General features: G+C 49.4%; 2 protein-coding genes across 2 annotated transcripts; one reads left to right on the top strand and one right to left on the bottom strand.

Moving 5' to 3' along the window:
- Positions 1 to 2,078: 2,078 nt before the first annotated feature.
- On the top strand, positions 2,079 to 4,871 carry LOC128271450 (ATP-binding cassette sub-family B member 10, mitochondrial). The gene is made up of 8 exons (XM_053008986.1): positions 2,079 to 2,515; positions 2,622 to 2,828; positions 2,902 to 3,386; positions 3,461 to 3,692; positions 3,763 to 3,949; positions 4,014 to 4,113; positions 4,182 to 4,406; positions 4,479 to 4,871. Exons 1-8 carry the CDS (start codon positions 2,146 to 2,148, stop codon positions 4,752 to 4,754), a joined length of 2,082 nt encoding a protein of 693 aa, XP_052864946.1. The 5' UTR covers positions 2,079 to 2,145; the 3' UTR covers positions 4,755 to 4,871.
- Positions 4,872 to 5,603: 732 nt separating this feature from the next.
- LOC128272414 (uncharacterized) lies at positions 5,604 to 9,140 on the bottom strand. Its single transcript, XM_053010217.1, has 5 exons — positions 8,871 to 9,140; positions 7,841 to 8,051; positions 7,274 to 7,462; positions 6,837 to 7,205; positions 5,604 to 6,768 (listed from the first exon to the last, which is right to left on the bottom strand). Exons 1-5 carry the CDS (start codon positions 9,138 to 9,140, stop codon positions 6,011 to 6,013), a joined length of 1,797 nt encoding a protein of 598 aa, XP_052866177.1. The 3' UTR covers positions 5,604 to 6,010.
- Between the last annotated feature and the right edge of the window lie 864 nt (positions 9,141 to 10,004).

The following is a 10,004-nucleotide window of genomic DNA, read 5'->3' on the forward strand; positions in this document are numbered from 1 at the left end:
AGCAATTCCTTTTACTACACCATCATCCACACTCGTCGAACATTCGAAGCGATAACACACGCCCTGCGTGACTGAAGTTTAGAGTTTGGGAATGGCATTAGAAATGCGTAAGAATTGTACGAGGAACGGGCACCTACAACCTCGTTGCACAGTAAGGCACCGAACCCTTTTGCGTCATATTTCAATCCGTAAACTAAGGCCTCTCCCTGCTCAACTCGCATTGAACCATCGCAGGACATGCACGTTTGCGTTTGTATAATTGTATACCAATCAACACACTTTCATCGGCTTAAGTTACAATGTTAGATCGTTAATTTTTGTCCCTATCGCTACCGATTGAGCAATAAGTTTCCGAACAATTATACGATAAGAGTAACTACAGAGTTTGCTTACTTACGAGGGGTCCACCCCACATGGTGGAATGTTGAAAGTGTTTGCGCTTCGAATCAAATCTGTAAGGACTTTTTCTCTCCAATTGCGGCAAAAGACGACCAATCGCAATCGTACCGAATAGTTTAACAGTGTTCAAATTAAACAACCAAACTTAGGCGCATCGCTAGAGGATCGACGGTCGCTAGTAATTGTTTATCTGGATTGAGTTGTGTTATGATGATAGTACTGCTGCTCTTATTCAAACCGGTCGTTGCGTTTCTCATACTCAGTAGCTAGCCACTAGCAATGGACAGTTTAGTCAGCGAACTAGAATCAGAACCAATTCCGTCGCCTACGGAACTACAGCTCTACTGCTTTGTGAGGCCATCGGTGGCGCGGGATACGAACTCTATGGCTCGGAACGGCTAAAGCTACCTAGAAAAAGAAGAAACAACAGGGGTTAAAACTAATTCATCGGCATGGAAACAAAAGAAGAAAAACATGGGAGAAAACATATTTTTACTATGACCTGTATAATCATATTATATACATATATACATATACAACGCAGAATAAGATTTATGAAGGCAAGGAACTATAAGGCGAACCACAACATGTGGGGTGTATTGTGGCAAGTGGTGCATGCCGTGATTACGATGGACAAATGTTGTAGCATCGACGAACGTAAACCCATTTGAAAGGAATAAAATTACCGTAAGAAAAGTACAAAAGTGAGTACAACACGTAAGCATATATATTTCACTTTGTTGCGACACGTGCCTGGAAGAACCTTTTATTTAAAAGCGGTCAGCTTCCGCCTAAAATTTCCGAAAACATAAGCGGCTGAAGGCGTTTCTTTAAAAGCTGTAGGCATGTTTAGCTTGTCGTTTGAAATTCTCCCAAAATCCTCCTTTGCTATGAAGACATTTTCATTCGTTGATGCAAATAAAATATGGCCGACATCATAATAACATTTTATGGCAGTTAGATTTCATTCGTAAAGTTCCCGCGAAACCTAATATCAATTTCCTCTTAACTGTCAGAGTTTGCGCCATTTATTTAAATTAACTCCCACAAAACATCCGGCGGCCGTCGTCCATCGACGGAAACATCCTTCTTGCCGGAGGTAAACATGTGCAAAAAACCGTTTCGAAGACATCGTCATCTGCTGAAAACTTTTCGCTACCACCAAGCATCGTTAGCAACATCTGGCCGTGGTCCATTCGTCGTGAAAGGCGTGTGGTTTCACAGCTAATCTTTCACCGGATCGAAGGAGGGAACTCCGATCGGATGGCTGGCGTCGGTCGTAAGTTTTGTATCGATTTAGCTAATTTGATTATGAAGCAATCTATCTCCATCCATCATGGAAATGCATGATTATAATGTATTTTGGGTGAGTTTTTCCGATTTGCAATCGAATAAATATTTTTCCATTTCAATAAAATCAGTGCATGAGCATCCCGTTTTTTATGTTCTATTTTCGCCACACTTTTGCATAAGTTTTCCCTTTTCCTTGAGCCCATCATTTGCCTTCTCTCGTTTTGCTCCTTCCGAATAGTTGGTGCTACAAAAAGAAGCTGGTGCTGTCGTGCCGTCGCATCAGCTGTTTTGACAGTTGACAGTGTTGCCAAGCAAAGTTTCGTCGATGCAATGTTTACGCTGGATTGCCATTCGACAGCAGTCAGTCGTTTGCGAAACATTCTGAAAACAGCTGATTGTGAGCGATGCTCGTGATCGTGTTGGCCGGTGGTGTGCGATAACAGTGAAAGCAAGATGTTTATAAACCTTCTCAAACGGAGTGAAATTAGAACACTATCCTATCGTTCGGTGCGTCAACTGTCTTGCCTTAGCAATGGTTTCAGGTGCTACGGAGAATGTTTGGCACCGCACGACTCACGACGATCGGCGCTTGGAGAGGAAAGATTTCGTAATCGACAGCTGATACCCAGCGATCGACCAGCACTTCGCCAGTTCTCGAGCAGCAGCAATGAAAGTAAAACTGCAGCTGAGTTGACCCGAGCACCGCCCAACACGAAGGAGGAGGAGGACAGTGTTGCGAAACAGTCCAAGAAGCTGCAGTTACGATCGTCGGACGTGAAACGTTTGCTGGGCTTTGCGAAATCGGAGCAATGGCACATCGCAGGCTAGTGAAGAAGATCGCAGACCCCCGGGAGGGTGCGATAAGAGCCTTACGGTCTGCCGAATTCCGAAACTAATGTTGTCCTATGTTTTTATTCGCTCACCCGCAGGAGGCATCGGTTGCTTGATAATTTCGTCCGCAATCACCATGTCCGTCCCGTTCGCGATGGGCAAAATTCTGGACGTGATCTTTGCCGGGTCTACCGAAACGGGCATAGCGAAGGAACAGCTCGATAAGCTGTGTCTGGTGTTGGGCGGAGTGTTTCTTCTCGGCGGACTGGCCAACTTTGCGCGCGTCTATTTGTTTAGCAATGCTTGTAGGTTTACCTTCCGCATTGGACCGTCCTCCTCGGAATGTTGGTGCTTACCTTGGTGTCCCCGTTTTTTCAGCGCTGCGAATAACGAACGCCATCCGTGCGAAGGTGTACAGCTCGATGTTGAACCAGGAGTCCGGTTGGTTCGATCGGAAAGGCACCGGGGAACTGGTCAATCGGTTATCCGCGGACACCTATATGGTGGGCAATTCGCTCAGCATGAACCTGTCCGATGGGTTGCGCTCGACCGCGATGATATTGGCCGGGTCGGGCATGATGGTCTACACGTCGCCCCATCTTGCCCTGGTTGGCACGTGCATCGTCCCGGTGGTGGCCGGCGGAGCAGTCGTTTACGGAAGGTACGTCCGTAACATAACCCGCGAGCTCACGGACAAGTACGCCGAGATTATGAAGGTTGGTGAAGAGCGGCTGGGAAACGTGAAAACGGTGAAGATGTTCTGCAAGGAGCGCTTCGAGAAGCAACTGTTTTCCGAGCAGCTGATGGACGCTCTCAACATTGGCTATCGGGAAACTCGGGCTCGGGCAACATTTTATGGAATGGTAATGTCTCAAACCGCTGTTTGTGCTAGGTCTAAATTCCACATTCCTAATGTTTACCTTCGCTTTCACCATAGACGGGTCTTTCGGGAAATATCATCATCCTTTCGGTGCTCTACTATGGCGGTACGATGGTGAACAATGCAGAAATGACAATTGGGGCCCTTACTTCGTTCATCCTGTACGCCGGCTACACTGCCATCTCGATTGGTGGTCTCAGCAATTTCTACACGGAACTCAACAAAGGCGTGGGGTCGGCGAGCCGGCTCTGGGAGATCATCGATCGTAAATACACGATCCCGATCGAGGGTAAGGAGGAGCTGTTAATTGCAAGTACCTGATTTTATCACATGGTGCTAAAACTTTGTTTCCTTTGAAGGAGGAACCAAACTACTTAACCCACCGGCCGGCGAAATACGGTTTAACGATGTCGTATTTCGGTATCCTTCCCGACCGGATGCTGCCATTTTGAGTGGAGCCAATCTGACGATTGAACCTGGCACCACGACGGCCGTTGTAGGCCGCAGTGGCTCGGGAAAGTCGACTATCGCATCTCTAGTGCTACGGTAATCAGGGAACAAAAGTAATGTTGCGAACTGTACGCTTCACGGAACACGATATCGATTGCAGGTTGTACGATCCGGTGCAGGGCTCCGTACTGCTGGATGGAACCGATTTGCGCGAACTGAATCCAACATCGCTGCGGCGGTACATTGCCGCTGTTAATCAAGTAAGCGCCATCATGCTCATTGCTATCGCACGAAAACGGTTAATTTGGATTTTTTTTTTGTGTCGTAGGAACCGATCCTATTTAGTGGCACCGTACGGGAAAACATTCTGTACGGACTAAACATGGGCGAAAAGATCTCCGAAAGTCAGTTCGAGCGTGTGGTACGTGAGGCGCACGTGGACGAATTTGTGCGTGGATTCCCGGACGGACTGAACACGCTCGTTGGACAGCGTGGTGTAATGCTTAGCGGTGGCCAGAAGCAACGGGTGGCCATCGCGCGGGCGATCATAAGAGTAAGCTAAAGCACGACCGACCTACGGCAGGTTTGGTTCGGCTCATCTATTCTGTTTCCTTCTTCCTGTTAGAATCCGAAAATTCTTATTCTCGATGAGGCCACAAGCGCATTGGATGCGGTGTCGGAAGAGCTGATACAAAATGCCCTGGAGAGGTTAACGAAGAACCGTACCGTGTTGACGATAGCGCACCGGCTAAGCACGATTCGGAATGCGACCAACATAGCGGTGCTGCAGGACGGTCGGATCGTGGAGCAGGGTAATTACGATCAGCTGATGGCCACCGAAGGTGGCGTGTTCCGGGAGTTGGTACAACGGCAAACGTTTAGCTCCACTGCCGTCAGCTGAAGCGCAATATTAGTATTTATTTAGTGCGATTGGGTTATTATGTCAAAGGATGTGTTAATATCGATTCCTATTTTGTTTCCTGCAAAGCCGAGAGAAATACAAAAGTTTTTTAGTGAATGAATGGTCCTTTTTTCTTATTATCCGGCAACTCTAACAGTTTATGTTACGTCTAAAGACACCACGAGCGATCACGAAAAACGCCTGTTTCTAAGTCACAGAACAGATGGAGCAGAAATTCCACACGTAGTAAAGCTTTCGAAAGTTGTGCGGATCTGCGTTTTCCTCCTAATCGCGGAAGCAAATTGAAGCTGTTTTTGCCTAACGATCGTAACAGGGTCGCAGACTCATGAAGATCGCATCCAAGCACTCTTCCCTATAACGATCTCGCCTGAGTGTTGTGCGTGATCAACTCTACGAGTAAAACGCTTTTGCATTACTTTGATGATCGTTATCGGAATTTGGCGGACAAGATAAATTCATTTCCGAACTAAATAGTATTAGAAATTCATTTAAATTGCATTACCGGCCATCCGGCCATCGGAAACCGTTCTGAGCCGCGTTGCGCAATCGCATCAGCGACTTCAAACTGCTCTTCACTAACGATTGTAACAGGGTCGCAGGCTAACGAAAGGGTGCAGATCCGGGGATTTGAATAGAGCAAGAATTTCTGTTCTCTTCTTTCCAACGAGCCTAAGCCTTGGGCCGAGCCGAGCCGTGCCTAAGCGTGCATTAGTAATTATAGCGCTGAGCTGTTATTGCGTTGTCATAATTAATGCTTAACGATGACGATAAATGCAAAATTCATCAAACGAAATGTACACGAAGAAAAATCTTTTATTTTATCCAGTTTTGTCTTTTGTTTCCTATCCCAAGATTCCCAGCTAACTTTTACTAAAATAAATTTTACCCTTCTCCTTGGTAAGTTGGTAAAATGATTGTGTTTAATTTGACTATACACACTGGCTAGCTAGTTGATGGACGTGGGAAAGATCAAGAGGAATCAAGATCAAGAAACAACCAAGATTGTAAAACTTAAAAAAGATAAACAAACAGTAAATGCCTTAAAAGTGTACAACACATTCGCCAGCGTACGCGCCGTTTTGTGTGCAGTCTCTATTGCAGGGCAAGAAATTATTTAGAACAAAACTCCGAACCCTTCCTAGCAATCCGTGATGAGATTTTTTTTTCGTTCCGAATCGTTCAGCAGTAATATCTTTCGCTGGCATCCATGACCCGAGGAGCGGCCGGTTCCGGTTTTATGAGCAGTACTGTTCCTTGAGCGTCCGCCGTAAGATTTTGCCCGACGCATTCTTCGGAATACTGTCCAGGAAAGTGACGCCACCCTCGAGTCGCTTGTACGAGGCCACCTTGCCCGCGATATACTGTTTGAGGTTGTCCTCGCTCACTCGGGCGTCCTTTTTAAGCACCACGAAGGCTCGTGGTACCTCACCCGAAATGGGATGCGGTGTACCGACGACGGCCGCATCGGCCACGTGATCGTGCGCCCGTAGCAGTTCCTCCAGCTCGGCCGGCGGAACCTGGAAGCCCTTCACCTTGATTAGCTCCTTCAACCGATCAGTGATATAGAACTGTAGATTGTCGTCGTAGTGAGCGATATCGCCCGTACGTAGCCAGCCTCCTTCGATGAGCATTTCCTCGGTGGCCTGGCGGTTATTGTGGTAACCCTTCATCAGATGTGGACCACGGACGAGCAGTTCACCGGACTGGTTCGGTCCGAGTGCCGTATTGGTAGCGTCGTTCAGGGCAACGATCTTGGCCTGTGTCCGCGGGCACGGTGAACCGACGGACGCGTAGTTCCGGGCGCCCAGCGCACCCATCAGTGCCACCGGAGAAGTTTCCGTGAGACCGTAGCCCTGGATGAACTCGGCCTGCGGTGCCCGAGCTGTGAAGCGTTCTGCATCCGGTGCACCCATCGGGGCCGCCCCAGAAAACACGTTCCGTATCGACTCGGTGTGCCGCGGTTTGACGCCATCGTGATGGCCCAGGAAGATAACTGGAACGAAATAACGGAATAGTATTTTTTTGCGTTCAGGCAAAAGAGACTCGCGCGGCGAGACTTACTTATCGGTGGAACCAGGTGTAGCACTGTGCCCTTGTGATCGGCCAGCGCATTGAGGAACGTGTCGGGACGGAAGTTGGGCAAAGTGACCAGCTTGCAGCCCGAGCGAAGCTTCGAGAGCATCGTCACCGTCAGTCCGTAGATGTGGAAGAACGGCAGAACGCATGGCAGCACATCCTGATACGTGTCGGTCGTGGGCAGAATGACCGTACTGGCGCCCGCCTTAACGCCGAGCATTTCACAGTTCGCCACGATGTTGACGTGCGTCAGTTCGACGCCCTTCGGCATGCCTGTGGTTCCGGACGAGTACGGCAGGAAGACGATATCCTCCGGCGTACGGTCATGCTGGCGAAGCTCGCTATAGTGGATGCCTAAAACGGTAAGAAACGAAATCCGTTAGGTTGTGAGGTCAACTTTAGTCTTTGGGCAGCGCCGTTACCATTCGGGCTGGATAGCTCGGCAAAGTCGATCGTTCCGGCGGGAAGACTCTCGTCGTTGGACGTACGGATGCAGGCGATGCGGATGTCGCGCTTCGCCAGCTGCACGGACTCTCTTAATACTGCAATGTTGGAGGCCAAACCGACCAGAAATTTTGTATCACTGTCCACCAGCTGCCGAGATATTTCCTCTGCAAAGTGACAAACCGGCAAAAGGGGTAAATCGAATTACTTCTTCGACCGAGGTTTATCTTTATCAGCCAATGACTCCAAGTTGGCCGCTGCTGATCGGTGGCGGTAGGATTTTGGTCGTGTCGCAATATCAATGAATTGGCATGAAAACAACGTGCCCGATAGCCGTTTTGTTGGGTCATTCGGTGATAATCGATCGGTCCGCTACTTCCTTAACTTCCTTCCTTGTTGACCGATACGCAGAATTAGCGATTGATAAAAGACGGCGCTCGTGACTAACCGCAGACGCCAGCATGTAATCCGGATGACCATGGTCTCACCATTCGGACCTAAGGGGGACGTACAAAGCCAATGGTATCATCGTCCTGTGCACTTACCGGCGGTGTAGATGGGATTGATTGTCGTGACCACGAGTCCGGCTTCGATGGCACCGAGCGTCACCAGCGGAAACTCTGGAATGTTGCTAAGACAAACGGCAATTGTATCGCCGGATTTGAGGTTAAGCTTTCGCTGCAGTCGTATCGCGAGTGCCGCGCAATGGTCGCGCAGCGTGCCGAAGGTGTAGCTGCGTCCGGTTAGGCCACAAACCTGATCCAAAGTACACGAAACGAACGATCATCAGAAAGATGGGTGCTAGTAACATTGACGCCGGTGACCAGTGAAGTGTGTTGTAAAGCAAAACATGTTCTCGATTACACGTTTCGTTGCTGTGGCGTGCTTGCGTGTACGTTCGTTCCGGATGACGTACTTCCCGGGGGCCCGGCGGCACGTGGATAGCACGTCCGATCTTGCACACTTGCTTGTTGTACTTTAAACTTTGTTTCCAACAAAAGGTAAGCGAAAAGTTGTTTATCAAATTGAATGCTAATTGGCCGTAAGTCGTAAGTCATCAATTTAAAGGACCCCTCCTTATTAGTGTGTGTCTCAATTGAAACCGAATCACTGATCTCGGTCGATGATGGCCAAGAAGAGTCTCGTAGCCAATCAGTTGGCCACAACTTTAACCTTCTCGAATGACTCTAACCAGCCCGAACCGCTTCAAACTTGATAACGGGGCAAAAGATACTTGGAATAAAGAACCGGGAGCAAGCTGTGGTACGAAAATGGCGCGCACTTCCATCAACCAACAGCCTCGGAGGCCTGTGCGGCAGAAGATTTCGGCGTTATCAATCACCTTCTTTGACGCGGGCCACCGGCGAGATTGCGGGGAACTGAGAGTGTCTCTTGATAAGCGGGATGGCACCGGGGTCTGGCCGTGCCGTGCGCCATATCATGGCCGTTGACCGGGAAGCGAATAATAAATAGCCCATAAAACAATTGTTTCACGCCAACAATCGCGGGATGCGATAGCGGGAAGGACTTTGAACCTGCGGCAGCCAGAGCATATCGGGCCGCCTTGATACTTACCGCGGCCGTCTTGTTGGTCCACCGGCTGAAGTTGTCCCACAGGTACTGGTCGAGCGTCTGGTGCGGAATCGGCAGGTTGTTGTCGTACAGTGAGTTCTGCTCGAACCCGTTCTCGGGCGGAAAGATGGTTTCTTCGATGAACTTGGCCTGCCGTTGGGTGCTCAGCAGACGGGCAGCCCGCAGGTTCCGCCAGTAGCGCTGAAGGCCACCACTCTGCGAACTCTTGTAGCCCTGCTGAGCCAACCGTGCCAGCGGTAGTCCTCGGATCATTTTTTCGAACCGAATTGGGAGAATACAGTGTGCGCGCAGCGAAGCGTTGAGGTGTCTTCGGTTGACTTCGGTGGTCGGTTTTGTACTGAAAGGTCCTTGAGGTCAGCTTCGGTGGGTTGCACTCCTGAGTAGATATGTGATCTGCAGAGGAAATTGGAAAACCATTGTTCGAGTGAGGCCAACACACTTGGACTGAATAATAAACAATATTGCCTGAATGTTTAATATCGAAGATGCTTTAAGCTGCCCGTTAAGAGCCATCGGATACGACGCAACAGCGCCGCTGCATCGGAGCTGGCACAAAGGCAAATAATCATATGCTTGCGTTTCCATTTTCACAATCAGCCCTCTCGTCAGTTCCCGTTTAATGGTCCCCACGTGACCGTGCGTGTTCCGTTGCAACAGATAGGTAGCTGGCAGATGCTTGGAAGCCCCCTGTCAAGGGATCAAATCACCGTCGGTTCGGTTCGGGTGCGAAAGCCTTCAGGGGGCTGGGGCTGTTCCCGAGGGGGTGCCTGCTAAATTTAGTAACACACCCGGAGCGTGTTTACGAACAAACATTTTAAATTATTCAGTCCCAGCAACGACCACAAAATCCTGAAGAGGCAGGAACAAGCAGGTAAACAATCAGGCACCGGGACCCGAGCACCCCGAAAAACCAGGTCAAGAAGTCCGGCTGCTGCTGGCCACCCGTGCCCGGGAGATAGAAAAATCGGGATCGGTTCGGAGTAGCAGCAGAAGCTGTTTGAAGTGTTTCACTTTTCGATGAGCCAAAGGATCCCCCGGCCGCCGGGAAGAAGGCTCCCGATTGCCATTCCGATGCAGCTATGCAGCGGTTTGGCATTGAACGTCGTCGGCCGGTTA

This window comes from Anopheles cruzii, chromosome 3 (genome assembly GCF_943734635.1).
Source record: "Anopheles cruzii chromosome 3, idAnoCruzAS_RS32_06, whole genome shotgun sequence".
NCBI classification, from domain to species: domain Eukaryota; kingdom Metazoa; phylum Arthropoda; class Insecta; order Diptera; family Culicidae; genus Anopheles; species Anopheles cruzii.